A 22452-nucleotide genomic window follows, 5' to 3' on the forward strand; every position below is an offset into this window, starting at 1 on the left:
CAATGTGCCCGAAGGCCAAAAAGGTGAAGAAACTATTCTCTGAAAAACAGGGTTCTGCAACAGGTATGATCTGTTCATCAACAGAATCTGGCTTGCTGTTTGGAACTCCAAAATAAAATAAGACTTGGCTATATTTTGCTTGTTCTTGATGGCAAGAACTTGGAATTCAGATCTTCTCATTCCTCGAGAAATGTTCTTTCAAGAAGTGCTTTCAGTTTATTTCTTCCATAATAGTATCACATTCTAGCATACTATATAAAGAAACAAGAACACCTATTTAACTTAGCTTCTTTGGATACTGTCAGCTACCACTTAGCTTGACAACATAAACATGGAGCGATGTACTGGAAGACAGGCTTAGATAATGTCACCTACTGTATAATAAAGTTAATAACTTTGTCTCCAGGATAATCATGTGAAAAATCAAGCATACTGTAAACTGGAGGTAGCTATGTTACATAAACACAGCTTGAACAGAGGACTCAAAGTTGGTCATAATTTAAAGCAAGACAGGCAAAAAATAATAATACAAGTTACAGAGTATGTTGAGAACCATCCATCCATCCATCTTGGGAAATAACTTCCTTTAATACTTGGACTTTGCTCAGAAGCAGGAAAAGATGGACAAAGGCACCCTGAGAATTAACTAGCATTAAATGCAGGAAGCATATACACTAGGAATCAGATGACAAGATTAAGCAGCAGCCCAACTCCATGGAATACCTGAATTATGGACAACTGCAAACTTCCTTGCTTTCTGAACACAAGAAAAATTGGTATTTTTGGTATTTAGTATGGTTTGGGTAATAATGAATTAATTTAAAAATACTGTAATGTTTAATTTTATTATAAACTTAATTGTTTTTTGCTATCTACTTCCACACAGTTTGAGGTAGCCTATAAATGCTGTTGATTAAATGAGAAGTACTCATTGCAAAATATTATATGCACATCTAAAAAATTATGCATCTACAAACAGAAATTCCGAGTTCAGTTAAAACAAATTGAGAGGTCAAATAATAATAAATAATAATAATTTATTAGATATGTATGCCACCCCTCTCCAAAGACTCAAATGTTTCAAATAAGATGCTAAGTGATGTTAACTCCTAGTTATCAGCTTGTTATTTTAGAAAGTTCTGCTAATGGGAAAACCTCTTCAGTTCCTGAGTATTTCACGCTTTAATCTTTACAGCACTGTATTTTTTGCTTAGAAGAAAAATTTAAATAAATGTCAAAACATGCATTAAAAATATGTCCAGAGCTTTGTATGAAACAATGTATTCTGAAAGTGTTTTCTTATGTGCCTGATTTATATAAGCCTGGAGCTTGCCTAAAGCAAGAACATAAAAAGGTATGCTATATTGTTGACTACAGAATCCTGCAAAGTTTTATTGCCATTTAAACAAAGAAGCCATAACAGTTAAATGAGCTCAGGCAATAGGCTTCGCTATCATAAGGTGCCAGCTGTAAAGAGTTATGGCTAATTGAATATGGAACTCCTGCTTAATCAGATAACTGCTCTTCTATTTCCCAACAAAATGCTATTTCCATACTGTCTGAAAACGGCCTGTTTTATTGGTAACTAGAGGAAACAATATAAACTGTAAACAACATTAAGTGCTCTGTTTACCCATTCCAGGCATTGAGGAAGTACGGGACCCAGGATGTCGCAGTAACATATTTGGCGGTGAGCCTGATGACAGAGTTCTCTCTGGAGGTCCTCCGGGTGCTGAAATGTCTCTTGGCAAGCCAGAAGGTGGTGGAGACACTAGACCCATAGCTTTTGGAGATCCCTGTGGGCCAGGTGGAGGCACGTTTTCTCGCACTGGGGTCCGATGGCGAAGTTCTGACAGAACATTCACATACTTAATTTAGAGAACAGCATTCAGAGTGATTCCAGAACAGGCAACATATTTGTATTAGCCAAAACAGAAGAAAGTAAGTTGCGCTCCAAAAGTAGCAGAAGAGTGAACTAGAGTTAGCAAATCAATCTATTCTTGCACTTACTCCTACTACTGTACAAGAGGGTCTCGTCTGAACTACAATGAAGCGATGATGTATCTCTTGCCGGTTTTGAATAAGTGTACAGATGACGTAACCTACATTTAAATGTAAATCTCTTAGATTCAAGTACAGTAGTACCTCGACTTACGAATTTAATTGGTGCGGGAAGGAGGCTGGTAAGTCGAAAAGCTCGTATGACGAAACATTGTTTCCCATAGGAATCAATGGAAAAGCGATTAATGCGTGCAAGCCCAAAAATAAGAAACCGGCCGCCACCACCGAAGGAGGCTTGAGCCTCCCGATCCTCCCCGTCCCTTTGCCATGCATGTCATCCTGCATGCAGGATGCCATGCAGTCAGGAAGGTCATCCTGCTCCCCCCCCCAGCCAAAAACACAAAGGCTGCGGAGGGAGGGAGGGAAGCAGAGCGGGGCGGCAGGCGAGGCGACCGCCTCTCCGTTCGCCAAGCACCGCAGGGAAGGAGGGAGAGAGAAGCAGACGGGCAGCAGCCGCAGCGGAGGCCAAGTCTCGCTCCGGGCTGTGCCCCCTCCGAGCACTCACCACCTGTCCCTGTCAGCGGCCCAGCCACCTTCACCCGCCCGGACAACCGCCAGAGGGGCTCCTCCGGAGGGGCTCTTCCGGAGGGGCACACGGGGAAGGGCTTGAGTCGCCGCCTTCTCCTTTCCCCGTGGGAGCGCCACACCTCTTGTCTGCCCGGCCTGAGAGGCACGAAACCGGTGCTCATGCCGGGCGGCCCGCCTGGAACGCCAGCAATGCCGTCGGGCCGATTGCCGAGTGGGGGCGGGGCGCGGAAGTAGGCGGAGGCGGCGCCGCACCGGCCCCCTTAGGCCGCTCCGTCCGGGATGGGGCTCCTCCAGAGGGACGCACGGGGGCTCCAGAGGAGCCCCATCCCGGGCGGAGCAGCCTGAGGGGGCCAGTGTGGCGCCGCCTTCGCCTCCTCCCGCGCCCCGCCCCCGCTCGGCAATCGGCCCGACGGCATTGCTGGCGTTCCAGGCGGGCCGCCCGGCATGAGCACCGGTTTCGTGCCTCTCAGGCTGGGCAGACAAGAGGTGCGGCGCTCCCACTGGGAAAGGAGAAGGCGGCGGCTCAAGTCCTTCCCCGTGCGCCCCTCTGGAGGAGCCCCTCTGGCGGTTGTCCGGGCGGGTGAAGGTGGCTGGGCCGCTGACAGGGACAGGCGGTGAGCGCTCGTATCCCAAATTTGGGCTCGTAAGTAGAACAGAAATATCTCTCCCCTCCTAGCTCGCATCTCGAAATGCTCGTATATAGAGCAGCTCGTATGTCGAGGTTCTACTGTATAAATCAAATGATCTTTGGACCACTAGATAATTATTCAAACATTATCACCCCTCTATTCAAAATCTACCAAACTCAGTGAAATTCTCCTGTGGTTATCACACCTGATCAGTGCAGAAATAAAGAAGTTGCTCCACTTTTTGGCAATATTTGGTTATTTTTCTGAGTAGATAATGGAACAGTGAGATGCTGTAGTTACATTTCTGTTGGGGAGGGCTGAACAGCAACTTCAAGGCCATGCAAAAAAAGATCAGATACCTAGTTAGTAATGAGTTGTTCATTATCATAATACCTCTCATTCAAAGGCAAGGGGAGGCTTGTTAAATCATCCTTAATACATAAAATTGCCTTTGGCTTCTGCAGGAATTTGCCATAGATAATGGGTTCCGGAAATAGGTGTTGAAATACTGTCAACATGTTGCTCTGCTCTGACCTTGTCATTTTGTTGGTGTGACTAAGGATCAGATAGGAGTCAGCCAATTGAATCAAAACCAGACCAAAATTATAGTTCAGCAGACTCCAACTTGAATACAGCGTGCACATTTGTTACTGATAAAGTATTAAGTCATACAGAATTACAACCATGGGAATATACAAGTTGAACTAGAATTGCCCTTCCAGCAAAGCTGCAATAAGTAGCTCTGAATTCAGTATCATTATTTATGACAGGAACCATCTTCCGAACAAAATGTTCCTAGTGCACATAAGAACAGCACCCAAAGGTCCAGGAATTTATGTGATTTCTGTATCATTTGAGACACAATTGAAATTCTGCCTTGAACTATTCTACTTCAGGACAACTTATTTTCAAATTTCTGCATCCTATTTAGAGCTCTTTGAAAATTTAGCTTCAAAATACAATTTTGTCCTATTTCTTTGCCAGATGTATATTAATAATTTTCAAAATATTATTTTACTGCTGAAAAGACAGGAAGGGTCTTTGTATTTATGTATAACAATTTCTCTTCCAAATTTTGTCAAGTCTATGGACTTCCGAGAGGAAAAAATGGCTAATAGAAAATAAACGTTTAAGTCATTTTATTTGCAGCCGAAAGGGTTTGCAGTTCCTGGAGTCTGTGTCCCTCTGGGATCTCGGGTTAAGGCAGGCAGAAAAACCTATATACATTCTTGGATATTTGTGTCCACCAACTTCACAGGATCTCCATGCCTATCAGAGAGAGTGCTTCTTTTAACAATGCTCCCTTTACTCATCCACAAAGAACCACTCCTACTCTAATTCTTGCTTAGGAACAGATCCTATTCATGATGGAGCAATGTTTCAAATTATTCAAAACCTCTTGGAGTAAACATTACATTGTATAAATACAATTTTCCTTATGAGAAGCAGCAGTTTCGTAGAGCTATTACCTTGGCCAGGTCTTGGAACTGCAGATGCTCCAGCAGATGGCGGCTCAACATCCTGTCAATTATAATAATATTATAAAGTGTTTTTTCTCTATGGTGCATTTTTTAGAAAATTAGTAGAGAGATCAGACCCTACCTTTGCCTTCTTGGCTTCTGGATCAAATCGTTCAAGGATTAATTTAGCAGCCTTATACGTTTCTTTTTCCATCACTTCTTCAAGCTAAAAATAAAATTTCCTTCTATTAGTCAAGATAGGCCTCTTTAGATTTTGCATTTCATTGCATTTCTTTTAGTGCGTAAAATAACATCTGTTAGCGGAATAGGCTGTCCTGCTTCTCCCTCCTCCAAAATATCATCCATAAAATTTGGGGAATCCCTCAGAATAGGTGAGAGAGAGCATCAAGATAAATGCCGGGGGGGGGGGGCAGGAGAGCAGGGAGAAGTCCTGCAGTTCCAGTCACATATTTGGCCCAGAGAAATCCTGGACTATATGCAGTTACAGACATATACATGTCTGCACTCAGCTGAAACAAAATCTAGCTTTAAAAAGAATTTCTAACCCCTGGTTGTATTCAACAGCTTTATTGCAAGGAAACACCAAATATTGCTAATTGTTTACATATAATGAGGAGAATAATTACATGCACCAACTTCAATAATAGAATGTGCAAAAATCTATCAGCTATCATTATTGGAAGTTATTAGACATGACAAGCAAATGACAGGCAATTCCTCAGATTTATTTCCTCATAGCACTTAATGCTATTAATTTAAAAGAGGTCGTTAGCCAAGTGCTTTACAGAATAAAGTCTCTCTGCCAATTAACTGCTGTCAGCATTGATTTTAGATTATTTATTAGCAGAAGCAATTAGCTTGCTGCAAATGCCATCAAAACTCACTAACTGGGAGAACAGCCATGGAATTTGCTCAAATGACTTTAAAGGCTAAAGCTTCAGCCTTTACAGTTAGATTCAAGCTGCCTTTCAGGAAAAGAAATAGAACATGTTAAAAATTTAAATAAAAAATTTACAGAGTACTGTGCATACTTTAGGGAATGTAATTAAAGCACTTCATTATTACAGCATTTTATTTACAATGCACTCAAGCAGCTTTATGGCTAATACATGGGCTTAATTAAAAAAGTAATCACTAGTAAAATATCATTTTAGCAGTTAATAGCCAGCATCAGAAGAAGTTTAACTATGAATATTTGTGTTCTAAAATTATGACAGATGACTAATATACACAAGGAATGTGAAACATTTTACAGTGCATTTTGATGGCTCCCCTCTTCTCAGGTTCTTCTTACTGTTAAAATTTACTTCCCCTTTATATTTAATAGTTTTTCCTCTCAGACTCAAATGAGCTATTATTTCATGTTCATTGCTGTCCCAAAATTACTCTATGTAAATATTGATCAAACTATTTTGTTATGGGGTGTAGAAGGGTGACCGGAAAGATGCAGATTGAAAAAGATGACACTGTATTGGATACCCTTTGTCAATTCTCCTGTAAAAACAAGCACTTTCCAGATGTGTTGGCCTAAGATTTCCAAACAGTATGCTTTAAAGCAATTTTAGCAACTTTTCTGGAAGGTACTAGACCGGGAAAGGTTGCCTTATAATACCTTATTATATTATTTAAATGTAAATAGTATGTATGGATAGTATTCCAAAGGAGGAATCGAGGATTCATTTAGCAAATAATATATGCTGCTAACTTTGAAAGAAGAAAAAATTATCTGCATTATTAAGGCCAACCAATTTACAGAAGATGATTGAAGATGCCAGAATACTCCAAACAGTAATTTAAAACTAAAAGCTTGATTTAGATCCTTCCAGTATCTAAAATTCTGTAATAAGGCAAATTTCTACATCTAGGTAACATAACTGATTATCTAATTATCCTTTGACTAGTTCTTGCTTCAATATATGGTAGTCAGTGAATTCTGACATGATTAGAAATTTAAAAAATAAAGCGAAAATTATTAGCATGCAATATTTCATTTTAAGCTTATAAATTTGCAACCAAAAATGGGGGCAGTTTTGAGCATTATAAAATATTTACGGCTTCCTGACAGCCCATTTTGCACTCAAAATTAGGGCATTTCATAAAATATTGTGCTCAAAACATTTTGAAATGAGTTTATAGAGCCTCTATTTGCTAGGATCGTAAATTTGTTAAAGAAAGCTTCAGAGTAAGAACTCCAGATTTTTAGATATTGAAAATATTTTAAATTAACATACCCGGTTACCTAAACAACCAAGAAACCAACTCAGCTAATATGGCTCCCAAATGTAAATGTGAATAATGGGAATTACTGTACAAACCATCTGGAGTTTGGGAAGTTTATTTTGGAATAATGTCAGTTTAATGGATACGGATGAGTTGCAGTTAAGTTTTGGACAAAAATTCTTCTTCTTTCTCATACTTAAGCTGTTTTATCTTTTTCCCCGATTAAACCATTCCTCAAGCATCTCTTCTTCAGTTATTACTACTAAATGCACTTCTATATTGTTTCTGAATTTTCCAAATCTCAAAGTGATTCTCAACATATAATTAAAATTCAGAAAGCATAATTAAAATTCAGAAAACAAACTGTAGACTGGAAGTTCATAAAAATGATATTAGTTTAAATAATACAAAGTCAAATATAAACAAAACCATTCAAGTAGTAGTAGTAGTAGTAGTGTAGTAGTATTCATTGCTTAAAGGTCTGGTCAAGAATTAGATACAGCTATATTTCCCAATACCCCACTGAGCACCTCAAAATTAGAACAAACTCTAGATTATAATCAACTAACAGTAGGTTGGATCTTGAATGTTCACCAACAGAAGTGCTATTTCTATTCACAGAAAAGAATGAGGCTCTTCACTAGATAGAGTTCTGTCAATTTCTCTTTTTCCTATAAATCCCTGAATCACATTTTTAACCTTTTCTTTTCCTTTTCTTTCAATTCAAGTGCAATTATACTGAGTGCAAGAATGGAGTTTTTTTCTTCTGAAAAAAAATACAACTACCTATATGGACCCATTTTTAAAAATCTGGCATTATGTTGAACAAGTATTGCCAAATATATAGCTGGGCTTATTAGCTCTGATGGCATCAAAGCATATATGGGGCAGGAGAAAGCAGAAAAGGATTCTAGGCATACCTCAAGATACACACTGGACAGCTATTGCATGCAACCCAGTGGAGGTCTGGAGCTCTTGGCCAATGCCAGAGTGTAACATTTATTTACAGAAAGGAACATATTGCTTAAGTTAGCCAGTATGTGCAAGTGTTTCTTGGAAGTCAAATCCTACAGTACATAAGAAAGGTCATATAAAATTCATTGGCTCACATACTGTTATTTTCCTTGACCTTTTAACATAGGTTTTATTCTTATAAGTTACTGAGAATGTTTCCACAAAACATTTTTGCCCTTTCAAAACCCCTTATCAAAGGCTATACTAACTGTTTCTCTAATCCTCTTAAAAGGCCATACAATCAGAAGTCACAAATAGAAAGTGACACCTATATTTATCTAACCATCAAATTTCTTAAGGTTTCTCAAAATATTTGACAGGTATTATGGAAACAGATAATCTGGGCAGAAGCTTATTTAACCATTTTTTGTTTTGTTTTATTTTATTCTGCCAAATGTATTTTTAGTGTCTTTTCAGTATTTATACTCCCCAAAATGTATTTTAGTGTCTTTTGCAATCACTTTATTGTCCCCAATTTAAAAAATGCATGTGGAAAAGATTTGCACATCCTTACATAAGGCCTTGGATATCCTCAAGTAACATCTGTGGCAAAAATGGTTGTAAAATGGGACAAAACTCATTTAACAACTGTCTTGCTTAGCACATAAATTTTGGGTTCAATTGTGGTCTAAGTCAAGGACTACATGTACTAGCAGATATGTTTGTAGTAATTTCTTGAAGCCAACAATGATATAGATTCTACAAGTGCAAATGTTTTAAGATTTTAATCTTGAAAATCTAAGTTTACAAAGCTCATTTTATTATTTATTTTGTGTCATACTCTGGGTTTTGGCATCTAAAGATGCAACATGATAGACACATGGTTTCTCCTGGTACTACAGAGAAGACATAAAGCATACATGTTTATTTATATAATTTAGAGGCTATCAACTCCTAATGACTCTCAGTGGTTTACAATTACTATAAAGAAAAAGTACCCAAAAAACCAAAAAGACATCAAAAATGGCTCAAACACAAAAATGTAAATAAGGAATCCCATCAAAATTTAACAGGGGCTATAACCTTCCCTCTGCCCAAAGATTAAGGAGAAGAGCCAGAACTTTAATAGCTTCCTCGCAATCATCAGAGTGGGTGTCATCCAGATCTATAGGGGATATAATTCTAAACATTTTCAGAAATTGCGTATTTAATGACTCTGAAGCTACCAGAGATCTTCAGAACAATACAATTAAACAGCTACCTGGCGAGTCTATGTTCATCTCTGAGCAAAAGAAAAAATAATTATAAGTTTAAGAAAGAATTTGAAGAATTTGAAATAAATGGCAGTAGACAAAATAATTCTGCTTCCCTCTAAAAGTTATTTATTTTATATAGTTTTACAATAAATCTTATGGTTTCAATATTCCAAATTTGTCTGGATCTTTAAATCATATACCTATATAACATTCTTGGTTCAAAAGTAAAGTAAAGTAAAGCTAAATATTCTTATTTAGCTTTTGAACCAAGAATGTTATACAGGTATATGATTTAAAGATCCAGACAAATTTGGAATATTAAAACCATAACATTTATTGTAAAACTATATAAAATAAATAGCTTTTAGAGGAAAGCAGAATTATTTTGTCTACTGTACACCATAACACAGATTAGAGGCTTAATTATTTAAAATGGACACCAGAAATGAGTAAAGAAAAAATGTATTTGATTTGGATTCATATTGAGATTTATAAAATGATACAAAACACTATAACATCTGAACTACTATATTAAAGTCTTCCCAAGTATAGAAACCGAAATTAGCAAAAAACAACAATATTAATGTTGGCTTTCATGGATACACTAAGTTTAACTATTGCGAAGGAAGGATTACAAAGGCATTTAAAGTGGTAGGTTCAAAACTTCTTTACTGAATATACAAAAGAAATGGCTTTAACAATTAAAGGGGAAGTGCAAATGATAAACCAGTAGAAAGATCTGTGTCTTTTCATTGGATTTACAAATGAGGCTTAATAGTGAGAAAGAAGCCTATGGCAACTGGACAAAAAAGAATTGAAGAGAGATCAATTCCTATGACAATACTTAAATGAACTGAAGATTCATGTTTTTGGAAGTCAAAGAATATAAAGTTGATTTTCAAAGTTAAAATAAACTATTTAATGAAATTCTGGTAACTTCTTTACAGACTTTTTGCTAACACTAGGACTGAAAAATTGATGTCTTATGGATTTGCTTAAAGAGATGCATTATGGGAAGAAGAAATTATCTGCAACTTTGGGTGGGGATGAAGTTTACACTTCTTATTCTTTTATTTTACATTCTTTTGATGATGGGACAGGAGAAACCTCTGAGGAGAAACATGCCTCTTGATGATTGAAGTTGGAGAAACCCTTGCCAGTCAACAGTAATGCTGATTTACATCAGTTTGCCAGGTACTTAGGAATTGAGGGCAGGGCAGCATAAGGAAATAACAATCAACAACTTAATAGCTAGCCAACAATCCCCATAATTAACAACTAAAAGCCACTTACAAGGCTCCACATAAATATTATGCATAGAACAGCCTATGGCATCCATTTTGGAATGGGAAATGTTAAACCAAGGATGGGCTCCAGCACAAGCCAGGAAGATTAAACCTCTAATCCTGGTGAACATCTCTCATTCTAGACTCAGATTGGATCCTGCAACAATATCCTTGGACACATCTATTTGCCTTAATTCGTGAAATTCTCTGATTATATTACTGAAATTACTTTTTTTAAATAAAAATGATATATAATTTAAAAAAGAAAAGTAATAGATAACAAATTAACAGTCAAGATGTGGCAAAGCATAGGAAACAGCACAAGGTAGAGGAAAAAGTGAAATTAGAGTTTACACAGGATGCTTATTTGCTGGGCATGAAGAAGAAAGAGGATGTAAAAACAGAACGTACACAACAAATTATAAATGAAGAAAATCATTCTGGCTACTGTTAAAGATACTAATTATTAACTTATTTGTGACTTGAGTTTTATATCTGCTAATTAAAAGATATGCATCTGGCTATGTCAAGTGAGGAATTTCACAAGAATATGTTATTGGGTACTGCAGTATATTCATCCTTCAAGCTAATATCAATCTAACACATTTATTTAAAAATATTCAGGGTTTTGCCATAAATTCTTTGCAAGCATCTCTGATATATATTTGGGATTTGGTAATAGTACCTAAGATGATGCAATGCCACAGCAGTTAACACCTGGGCTTGTTGTCTGGAAAGGCGACAGCCCAGGTTCAAGACCCGAACAATATGTAACAGGGTGAGCAGCAGCCTAGCATCAGTGTTCCCCCTAAGCTGCGCAGTGCGCTGGGGCACGGGCAAATTCCAAGGACGGCACACCCTTTTTCAAGCCAGCGCACAGGAGCCTGCGCCGTTTCTCCTTGCCTGACAGCTGATCCGCTCCTCCCAAGCTGTGGGCGGGGGAGACACCTCCGGCTCTGGTAGGCTGCCGTCGCGCGTGCCCACCTCCCCTGCAACCTCAGAAGAAGGCAGAACATGGCCTCCTTCCCTGCCAAGCCTCACGGCCACAGAGGACGCACAAAACTTTTTGCAAACATTGGACCCCTGCTTGGCTCCTACCGCGGCGGTGGCTGCAGCTTCTCCTATTCCTCCTCCTCCTCTGGCCGCCGTCCTGCTGTGCTTCTTGGCTGAGCAGGTCTTGCGCGGCTCCCGCTCCTTGTCCCATTGCCTGTGTCCCGGCACCCCTGGCTAAGTGTCGTCCTGTGGCTGGTCTTGGGCTTCACAGTCGCTTCCTGATTCCCTCTCCTCCCACCCTGTGTCTACCGCCGGCGCCTCCTTCCCCGGGCCAGAGCTGCTGCTTCCCTCCGGCCAGCCCAGCCATGCTGCCTTAGAAAGCACAGAGATTATTGCCGCCGCTTCTGCCTCCACTCAGGGAGCCACCGTGGTCACCACGCCTTTTCCTCTCGCTCAGCTCAACCACGGTGGCTCCCTGAGTGGAGGCGGCGGCAATAACCTCTACGCTTTCTATGGCTGTATGTCTGGGCTGCCCAGAGGGAAGCGGCAGCTCCGGCCTGGAAAAGGAGGGGCCGATGGTAGACACAGGCAGCGGGAGGAGAGGGAACCAGGAAGCAACCGTGAAGCCCAAGACCAGCTACAGGACAACACTCAGCCAAGGGCGCCGGGACCGTGCAGCCATGGCCAATGGTGGGAGCAGCCACAGGATAGGGCGGCACCACAAGAAAGAGAGAGAGGGTTCTGTCCCGCGAGGAGACGCCCACCAAGCTGCGGGTCCCGTCGCTGCCTTTCACTCCACCTCTTTCTTGTCATGCAGCCCTTTCTCGTCAGGCAGCCCGCCTCCCCCCCCCACGGCACCAGGCGAGCATGGCTGTCCGGAGGTTGCTGTCAGGACAGCCGACATCCGCTGATGTCAAGCCCTGCGCCAGCTGCCCCGGAAGCGGCACACTTTTCAAACGCACCACTTTCCTGGGGAACCGGCATTGCTGGCCGGCGAAGGGCAGCTGCCACAACAGCAATGGGGCCATGGTGACCACTGATGAGGTAAGCTGAGCGGTGGTGGCGGGAGGCAGAGCCAAGGGGAGGGCACGCCTGCCAGCAAAGCTTTCCTGCACCGGGACCACGGAGGGGGGAGGGAGCTGGTTATCCAGGCACCGGGCGGCTGGGGGGGGGGGCACTGGCCCCGCCAGCCCGATGCCTGTCCACGGGGGTGGGGGCTGGGGGGGCGGATCCGCCGGCCCCCCCAGCCTCGCCAGCCCGATGTCCATCCGTGGGGGGGGGCACCAATGCCAAAAGGCATGGCCCGCCACCAAGCTTCTTGCCATCCGTGGGGAGGCGCCAATGCCGAATGCTTTTCGTACGCAGTGGGGGGTGCAGTGCAGGCACAGGCAGCCCCAAGAGAGAGAAAGGGAGGGAGAGAAAGAGAGAATGAAGGAGGGAGAGAAAGAAAGAGTGAGTGATAGAAATGATAGAGAGAAAGGAGGGAGAGAAAGGAAAAGGGAGGGAGAGATGAGGAAGGAGAGAGAAAGAGAGAGAAAGGAGGGGGAGTGAATTATGGATGTCAGAACTCGTGCACGCATGATAGCGCATGCCTACTCTTTCTTTCTTTCTTTCTTTCTTTCTTTCTTTCTTTCTTTCTTTCTTTCTTTCTTTCTTTCTTTCTTTCTAGCTCTATGCCGTCCAGTACTGAAGGGACTGCCGCTCAGACACTATATTTTTCCGCCCACACCGAAAAAAAATTAGAGGGAACACTGTCTAGCATTTGCCAATCTAAAAGTTCAAAAACATGCAAACACAAGTAAATAAATATAATCACTTCAACAGAAAGGTAACAGCACTCTGTGACGTCATGCTGGCCACATGACAGCACAAACATCTTCAGACAGCGCTGACTCAATGACTCTTGAAACTGAGATGAGCATGGCCTCCATTGATGGCAACAACAAGGTAAAATCTGTCAATGGAATACTGTCTCATTAAGATAGGGATGGATAAACCCTTTCTCTCCAGGAAGCAATGGAATCAGGAAGTGCAAGAGTTATCCAAGAAAGTTGCAGCCCTCATTTTTTCAGACACTTGTCTACAACTTTGAGTCGATTACATAGAAATAATACAAAACAATAGGCTAAGCACTGACTATTGCTATATTCTCCCACCTTACTTTAACACTGCAATTCAAGTTAAGGTGGAGATAATGGCTGATCCAAGTTATTTTATCCGCAAGGAATGCTACAGATTGCTCATACCAATTCATTAACTCCCCTGTCATCTCCTTTCTCACATCCTCATAGAATAGGTGCTTCAGTATGAAAAAACAATGCAAACTTAGTCCACAAAGTATACAGTGAAATCTATGAAGTATGCATTCTTAGCTGTAGCCATTCTATGGGATGTTGCTCCAAATGTGTTTTATTTCATATTCAATGCAATTCATTCTGAATTTGCCGCTATTTACACTCAAGCTGTTGTTCCTTCTGGTTCACTCTGCTCAAATTCTCCATTAAATGGAACAACAGAACAGTTGCCATTCTCCTCCCTATCCACCAAACCTACTCTATTGCACATAGAACACAGACCTGGAAGAGAAGAACTCCCTATTCTTTCTCTCTGACAGACCCATGACACAATAGGCTGGTATTTTTATCTTAAATCCTGGATGATAATGATCTAATTGACAGTGACATATGTAATTTAGTCTTTGTCTTGTGGATTTATAACAACTTATGAAACGTAAGAGTTTATTATTCTATTTTTTATCACATGTCCTTGACTTTAATCAACATTAACCACTTTTTGCAGGCAAAACCTTGCTAAGCTACTAATACAAAAATAATTTGCTGAATAAATTAGAAAAATGCTGGTAGATATCTATAACTGATTATTAATTTAAATAAACATTAAAGAATAAAGAACAAACAGCTCCAGATCAAGACTTTATATTGACAGAAATATGACATAATTGATGTAGACGATAACCAGGCTGAGACTCAGGAAGAAGTCAAATGTGTCAGTCATTCATGCCCATAAGATATTGAAGTCTAGCCCACCTTGAATCCTTTTCTATTCTTAACTCCTGCTAGTTTTCCTTGATCCTTAGTAGTTCAGGATTAATGTAGATTTATGTAGGCCTTACATTAAATCTTTATACTGCCTGGATCTCCTGATTTCCATGGTGCTTGACAATTGAGTTGTCACTAACACAACTTTCAATGGAGATGTGCCAAAAATGAACAAATAATCAGATAAAGAAATCTTATTAAAATTATATTGATTGCAATAAACATTGAATAATCACAAATCCATAAATGGTACAATCTCTACCCCACCATTCCAATCCTATTGATGAATGTGATCAAAATATATTGTGGATTAGAAGATATTTTTGTTCCTCTGTGTACAGTTGACAATAACAACTCGATCAGTTGAACCTATTAACTGCATTTCACATATCCCTTAAGAATATCTGCAACCAAGTGAATGTTATATAAAACACAGAGATAAGATTTCAAGATACGTATTTATATAGAGACTTACTATTTTTTTCTTCTGGGATTTTAAATCTTCTAAGGCTTCATCTAGAAAATAATATTTACAATAATATTTTAATACTAATAGAACAAGCATATCCACACTCACAATTAAAAAATATTAGATACAAAAGGTATTTTCTTCACACCCTGATGAGGTTAAAGTTCTAATGTATTATCTATTCTCTTCTGGCTAACTGATGGAATATTTAATAAGACACATCATTATTCATAACCAGCAGCTTATCAATTTTGCTGCAAGTGAATATTTATTTATTTGTTTATTTTATTCTATGCCACCCTTCTCTGCAGACTCAGGACAGTTCACAACAAGGATATGGTAACTTTTGACTTTTTATCCAATGCTGTATCAAGTAATATTGTTTTCACATGTCGTAATATCTTCCTAACCAAGGCAATAACTTCAAGCAGATATGAAGCTACCATCATAGAAACACTATAGACTGGGAAAAGAACATAAGTTTAAGTGTATATAAAAATATAGTTTTAAAATATTAAAAAGTAATCCCAGAATTAAGCAGATACTCAATGCCATACCAAATTAATATGCTTATTTTGTTTAAGAAATAATGGAAGAGAAGCAGCATAATAATGTAATATTTTAAACCTTCTGGAAAATAAGAAAAAATAACTTTAAATGTCTGAAGTATTTTTGTGATATCCCTGCAACATAAATGTTTAACTCAAAGCAATTGAAAAAAAATATTGAAGTATAATAAGAGAGTTCTAATAAAGATGGCCCAAGAACATCACTGCTAATGTCAAGATAAATAGAACTGAACGGAGAGGCTTAATGCATGCAAGGTTTATGACAAGGGCACCCACATAATTTCAAATTCTGGAATAAACAGCCATTAAAAATCTATGCAATTGCAGTGGATTGATTATTAAGAAAGAATGCTACTATTACTTAATTATTACATGTTAAATAAAGTTGGAAAGGTTTCATATCACCAGTTAAACAAGAAATTCAAGAAATGGGAGAAACTAAATCTTACAATAATAAGCTCACAAAAGCACTTTAAACATGTATATATTCTCCTGCATACTTTGGGCTCCTCTGAAGGGTTGTTCTACACCTAAAGATATTGATTAGCTGAACTATAAAAATACACAGCTTCCCTTTTCCCAAAAGCAAAACAGATTTTAGTTTTACTTTTAAACCACCGGAATTAGGAACACATTGTAAGAACTTAAATATGCTGAATTCCTTTCAGATTAAACTCATTTCTATAATAAGATTACTCTTGCCAATGTCTTAAAATATTTGCCTGCAGAAAATTCAGCTAACAATAATTCCACTCCCTTTAAATGAGAAAAAAAAAATATACACACCAATTTGAAACCCAGGCCTCAGACTCATTTCTCAGTGGAAACAATTTCAAATTATGCTTAAAAGAATATTTTTGGTGCTATGATAAAACTCCTGTTTTGGAGTATATTTTTTATATTCCTTATCCTCACCTAGTTTGACTTGAAGAGATTGTTGCATATATTGCTTAATATTTAATTTAATTTAATTTAATTTATTAGATTTGTATGCCGCCCCTCTCCGGAGACTCGGAGCGGTTCACAACAATCACAACAATATACAAATCCAATATTTAAAAAGAAAACAAAAACATTTAAAAACCCATCATTAAGAACCATACAATACAATCATGCCATTCATAAAAGCTATATGTGCTCAGGGGTATATCAGTTACCCCATGCCTGGCAACAAACGTGGGTCTTGAGTAACTTGCAAAAGGCAAGGTGGGTGGCGGCCATTCTAATCTCCGGGGGAAGTTGATTCCAGAGGCCCGCGGCCGCCACAGAGATAGCTCTTCCCCTGGGGCCCGCCAGACGACATTGCTTAGTTGACGGGACCTGGAGAAGGCCAACTCTGTGGGACCTTATCAGTCCCTGGGATTCGTGCAGCAGAAGGTGGTTCTGAAGGTATTCTGGTCTGATGCCATGTAGGGCTTTATAAGTCATTACCAACACTTTGAATTGTGACCGGAAACTGATAGGCAGCCAGTGCAGGCCGCGGAGTGTTGACGAAATGTGGGCAAATCCACGATAGCTCTGGCAGCCGCATTCTGCACGATCTGAAGTTTCCAAACACTCTTCAAAGGTAGCCCCATGTAGAGAGCGTTACAGTAGTTGAACCTCGAGGTGATGAGGGCATGAGTGACTGTGAGCAATGACTCCCTGTCCAAATAGGGTCACAACTGGTGCACCAGGTGAACCTGTGCAAATGCCCTCCCCGCCACAGCCGAAAGATGTTGTTCCAATGTAAGCTGTGGATCAAGAAGGATGCCCAAGTTGCAAACTCTCTCTAAGGGGGTCAGTGATCCCCCCCAGGGTAATGGATGGACAGATAGAATTGTCCTTGGGAGGCAGAATCCACAGCCACTCCGTCTTGTCAGGGTTGAGTTTGAGCCTGTATGTATGTACATCAACTGGAAATGTTTAAGCATCCCCTGGATTAGATCTAAATAACTCAAAAATGTATACTGACATGAAAACAAAGGATTCAAAAATCTTCTTTGGAAAAACAAATCATGTTCAAGAGTAACATTTATTACACGTATGGTTTCAAATTGTGGCAACTGCTTGGACAAGCCTCTGCAGTTTCCTTGGCCAGATTTCAGAATTTTCAGATTTTGCCATTTCCTATTTATTAGGGCTAGAAAAGAACTGGATTTGTGAGCAAGACTGGACTAGAATTCATAGTGTTCCACTTTCTAGCTGTATATGTTAAGAACAAACCACACTGGGTCTCTAACTTATACAATGCCACACTGAAAAGAATGCTGCCTTCAACAAGAAACCGAAAAAATCGTGGGTATGCCCAAATATAGCCTAAGAATCATTACAAGTAAAGTCTGACTGTTCTATAAACAATTCATTTGAATAGTTTTTAATAACAAGCTTCTAAAATTCCTTTTAAGTATCCTTTAAATATCTAGCATTTTATTTCAGCTTGCTGTACATTTTTAATGTAGTTTTAAGTTTTTCTAAGAGCAGATAATATGTTGGCAACAGCCTATAGGGTACATGCAGCTCTCAAACCTTGGAGCCATAAGAGGAAATATGTATATACATTCAGCGTTTATTATACGTTAAACTGTTTGAGATACCAAACCACGTTAAAAACAACACTAGGGGAAAAGTCATGACATCCATGCCCTGCTCCCTGTGCTAGTTTCTACCAATAATAGTAATTAATAGTAAAAATAACGCAATAGTAAAAACAGCTGTGTAGCGCATAAAATTTAACCTTCAAAAGATGCTTCACATAGAAACTGCTTTTCCTGCGGATCCTGGGAAAAGGCATAGTTATTTTAAGATGCTACAAATATGTGCTACATATCTGTTTCTGCTTTCTCCAAAGCATTTTTGGCAATCAGATCTGAAGGGCTAGTAAAATAAAAGTGCAGCCATTCCTGTGTTTGAAGTTTACATTATGGCTTGTCAAGAGGTTAGTCCCTTCACATTATGTTAACTCTGACCAATCCCCTTTCTTCTCCACAGTCTGCTAATTGCAGTCAAAAAATAATAAGTGCTGTTAATTTCAAGGAGACAGATCTTTTTTTCTTTGTACTATCTGATAATATGCTGGTTTGCTATGGAGCTTATTTGGTCTCCCACTGAACTTTGAAAGCAAACTGAAATATTGCAAATCACTTTCAATTTACTTAAAATCTGCAGTTTTGACTCATATACAAGGAGACACTTATACGAGGATATACAAATAAGCATCAGAATGAAAATGATTGTCCTGTTTATGAACTACTGTGCTTTCCTGATGACTGAACTGCATGGTTCAAATAGTTTTAATGTTTTGTATCATTTGCACAATTGTTTTATTCTGTGGTTTTTGATATTGTTTATGTTTTAATTGTAAGCCTTGCAAGGTCACAAACAGATTTTAGAAACTATTGTGCAGGACAATAAAAATAATGTACATTTGATTGCTTATATTTCATGTCCCTCAACAAATGGGCAATGTACTAGTGAATAATAAGTTTGATTAGATTGAAAACAGATTGGTAAATCCTCTCCCATATTCCAAAAGATAAGCAAGTATTCCATGCTAGGATACTTCCATGAAAAACACCAGGATTGCAGGCTGGTGTGCACCAATGCGCACATATACTGTGGTACCAAACAAATTTACAGTTTTCCTTTTGGATATATAGGATAACACAAATAAAGCAGGATTCTTCTATTTTAATAACACTATTTTTTGTTTTTAATATAAAACTAAAACCCAAATTACCTTGAAAAAATAATTGTAGGATTTAATTTTGCTCTTAAATGTTTGAATTAGTATAATATAATTCAGTTTTATGACTGAATGTTTAATAAGCAAGTTGCTTTGTTACATTCATACTCTACACTGATTGCTCATTAATCCTAATTTAAGTTTATTGTGAAATTTGCTATTTAAGATGCTTAGCACTATATACATTTTATTCATTTTACAGAACAAAATAATAGCATGTACCATGCAAGAATATGAAAATAGCATATTCTACAGTTGTTTGTACTTTTTCCCCAAGTTCAATAGGCTGTCTTACATCATATTTAAATATACACACATACACATGCATATACTATACAAAAATTTGAACTTCATTGTCTAAAAAACCCAAAATGAAGTAGGAGAATGACTTAACTATTTTCGCCAGTCTGATGATTTTTCATTGCTAACAGAGTTTTCAAACAACCAAAACAATGCCAAAACATGGAGATCACCAGATGGAGTTAAAAGAAATTAAATTGATTGTGTATATATGGTAGGGGGAGGTAGAACTACTTTGTTATAACAGCAAAAACATGGCCAGGAACGGACTATGAAACAGATCACAAAATATTCATGGGCAATTTCCAAGTTAAGCTAAAGCAAAAGAAGAAAGCCAACCATTTCCCATGATATGATCTTGAGCATATACCCAACATTTTCAAGGAGAACATCAACAATCACTTTGAAATTTGATCCTCATTCATCAGGAACCAGAGAAACTCTGGAATGAATTTGGAGAAGTCATTAAAAATGAATGTGAAAAGAGATTGCCAAAGATAAAAAAAGAAAGAAAGAAAAAGAAAGCACACTGGATATCAGAACAAACAGTGGAAATTGCCAAGAAAAAGAGAAGCCAAAGATTTCAGGAAGAAACTTAACAAAGAATTTCAAAAAACTGTTAGAAGAGACAAGAAGCAGTATTACAATAATATCTGTATAGGCAGTAAAGATGGAAAAGAGACATGGAAAAACATGAAAAAGTTTTCCAAAAATTCTCTAAATTTTAACAATGGATGGATGGGGAATGCTGAAATTGTCCACAATGGAAATTTCAAAATCAAAGACATCTGTCCACAAAACCAAATCAGTCTTCCAGTCATTACCAAATTGGAAGGTTAAAAGAATTGAGGTAACATCTATAGAAATATGACAAACAACAGAAGAATCAATAACGGTTGTAACCAAATGATGACAACAAATCTGGAGAAAAATACAGTGGCGAACCAATTGGATGAGGTCAATCTATGTTCCTGGGCTGCTGCTGCTCAATGCCAGGTCGGTGGTAAATAAAGCTCTCCTCATCCGGGATTTGATCCTGGATGAGGAGGCCGACCTGGCTTGTGTGACCGAAACCTGGCTGGGCCCAGAGGGAGGAGTTCCTCTCTCGGAAATCTGTCCAGCTGGGTTTCGGGTGTGGCATCAACCTCGACCCCAGGGAAGGGGGGGAGGAGTGGCTATTATAGCCAGGGAGAGTCTTTGCCTGCGTAGGCTCATTGCTCCAGAGGTTGCGGGTTGCGAGTCCCTTCTGGTGAAGTTGGACTTAGGGGTTCAGGTGGGCTTGTTACTCACGTACCTGCCTCCCAGCTGCGTGTCAACAGCCCTGCCTGTGCTGCTCGAGGAGGTGGCCGGGTTGGCGGTGGAGTTCCCCGGACTTATTGTCCTGGGGGACTTCAATCTGCCGTCACTCGGCGGTTCCTCTGGACTGGCACAGGAGTTCATGGCCACCATGACAGCCATGGACCTGACTCAAGTAGTTCAGGGTCCAACCCACGAGGGTGGGCACGCACCCGATATGATATTCCTCTCTGAGCAATTGAGTAATGGTCTGAGACTAAGGGGCTTAGAAGTGTTGCCTTTGTCATGGTCAGACCATTTCCTACTGCGGCTTAACTTCCTGGCTCCAATCCTTCCCCGCAGGGAGGCGGAACCAATTAAGTTGTTCCGCCCCAGACGCCTGATGGATCCAGAAGGTTTTCAGAGGGCGCTTGGGGTCATTCCAGATACACTCGTTCACAGTTCGGCAGAGACCCTTGCTGAGGCCTGGAACAAGGCTGCAGTAGGGGCTCTTGACCGGATTGCGCCGTTGCGACCTCTCCGCGGCACTAGACCCCGTAGAGCCCCATGGTACAACGAGGAGCTCCGGGAGTTGAAGCGCCAGAAGAGACGTCTGGAGAAGCGATGGAGGAAGAGTAAGTCTGAATCCGATCGAACACTTGTAAGAGCTCATATTAAGACTTACAAAGTGGCGCTCAAGGCGGCAAGATGCGCGTACCATGCCGCCTTGATTGCATCAGCGGAATCCCGCCCAGCCGCTCTGTTCAGGGTGACCCGCTCCCTTCTTAATCAGGGGGGAGTTGGGGAGCCCTTGCAGAGCAGTGCTGAGGACTTTAACACGTTTTTCGCTGATAAAATCGCTCGGATCCGGGCGGACCTCGACTCCAATTGTAAAACAGAGTCGACTGACAACGAGTCAGTTGAGGCGACTGGGGCTAAACGTCTTTGTCCACCTGTCTGGGCGGAGTTTGACTTGGTGTCACCTGATGAAGTGGACAAGGCCATTGGAGCTGTGAGTTCCGCCACCTGTTTACTGGATCCGTGTCCCTCTTGGCTGGTTTCGGCCAGTCGGGAGGTGACACGGAGCTGGGTCCAGGAGATTGTCAACGCCTCCTTGGGGAGGGGGTCCTTCCCGGCCCTTTATAAGGAGGCACTTGTGCGCCCCCTCCTCAAGAAGCCTTCCCTGGACCCAGCCGTGCTTAATAACTACCGTCCAGTCTCCAACCTTCCCTTTATGGGGAAGGTTGTCGAGAAGGTGGTGGCACTTCAACTCCAGCGGTCCTTGGAAGAAGCCGATTATCTAGGTCCTCGGCAGTCTGGATTCAGGCCCGGCTACAGCACGGAAACTGCTTTGGTCGCGTTGATGGATGATCTCTGGCGGGCCCGGGACAGGGGCTTGTCCTCTGTCCTGGTGCTCCTTGACCTCTCAGCGGCTTTCGATACCATCGACCATGGTATCCTTCTGCGCCGGCTGGAGGGGTTGGGAGTGGGAGGCACTGTTCTCCAGTGGTTCTCCTCCTACCTCTCTGGTCGGTCGCAGTCGGTGTTAGTGGGGGGTCAGAGGTCGACCTCGAGGTCTCTCCCTTGTGGGGTGCCTCAGGGGTCGGTCCTCTCCCCCCTGCTATTTAATATCTACATGAAACCGCTG

General features: G+C 40.3%; 1 protein-coding gene across 8 annotated transcripts in view; it reads right to left on the bottom strand.

Moving 5' to 3' along the window:
• LNPK (lunapark, ER junction formation factor) overlaps positions 1-22452 on the bottom strand; it is a 76400-nt gene that overhangs the window by 26912 nt on the left and 27036 nt on the right. For all 8 annotated transcript variants that reach the window (XM_070731809.1, XM_070731807.1, XM_070731806.1 and 5 more), the window contains 4 exons: positions 14943-14983; positions 4821-4904; positions 4688-4739; positions 1634-1849 (listed from right to left, as the gene is read on the bottom strand). In XM_070731809.1, coding sequence (XP_070587910.1) covers positions 1634-1849; positions 4688-4739; positions 4821-4904; positions 14943-14983 — 393 coding nt within the window. The remainder of the gene's footprint in view (positions 1-1633; positions 1850-4687; positions 4740-4820; positions 4905-14942; positions 14984-22452) is intronic.

This window comes from Erythrolamprus reginae, chromosome 1 (genome assembly GCF_031021105.1).
Source record: "Erythrolamprus reginae isolate rEryReg1 chromosome 1, rEryReg1.hap1, whole genome shotgun sequence".
Lineage (NCBI taxonomy): Eukaryota > Metazoa > Chordata > Lepidosauria > Squamata > Dipsadidae > Erythrolamprus > Erythrolamprus reginae.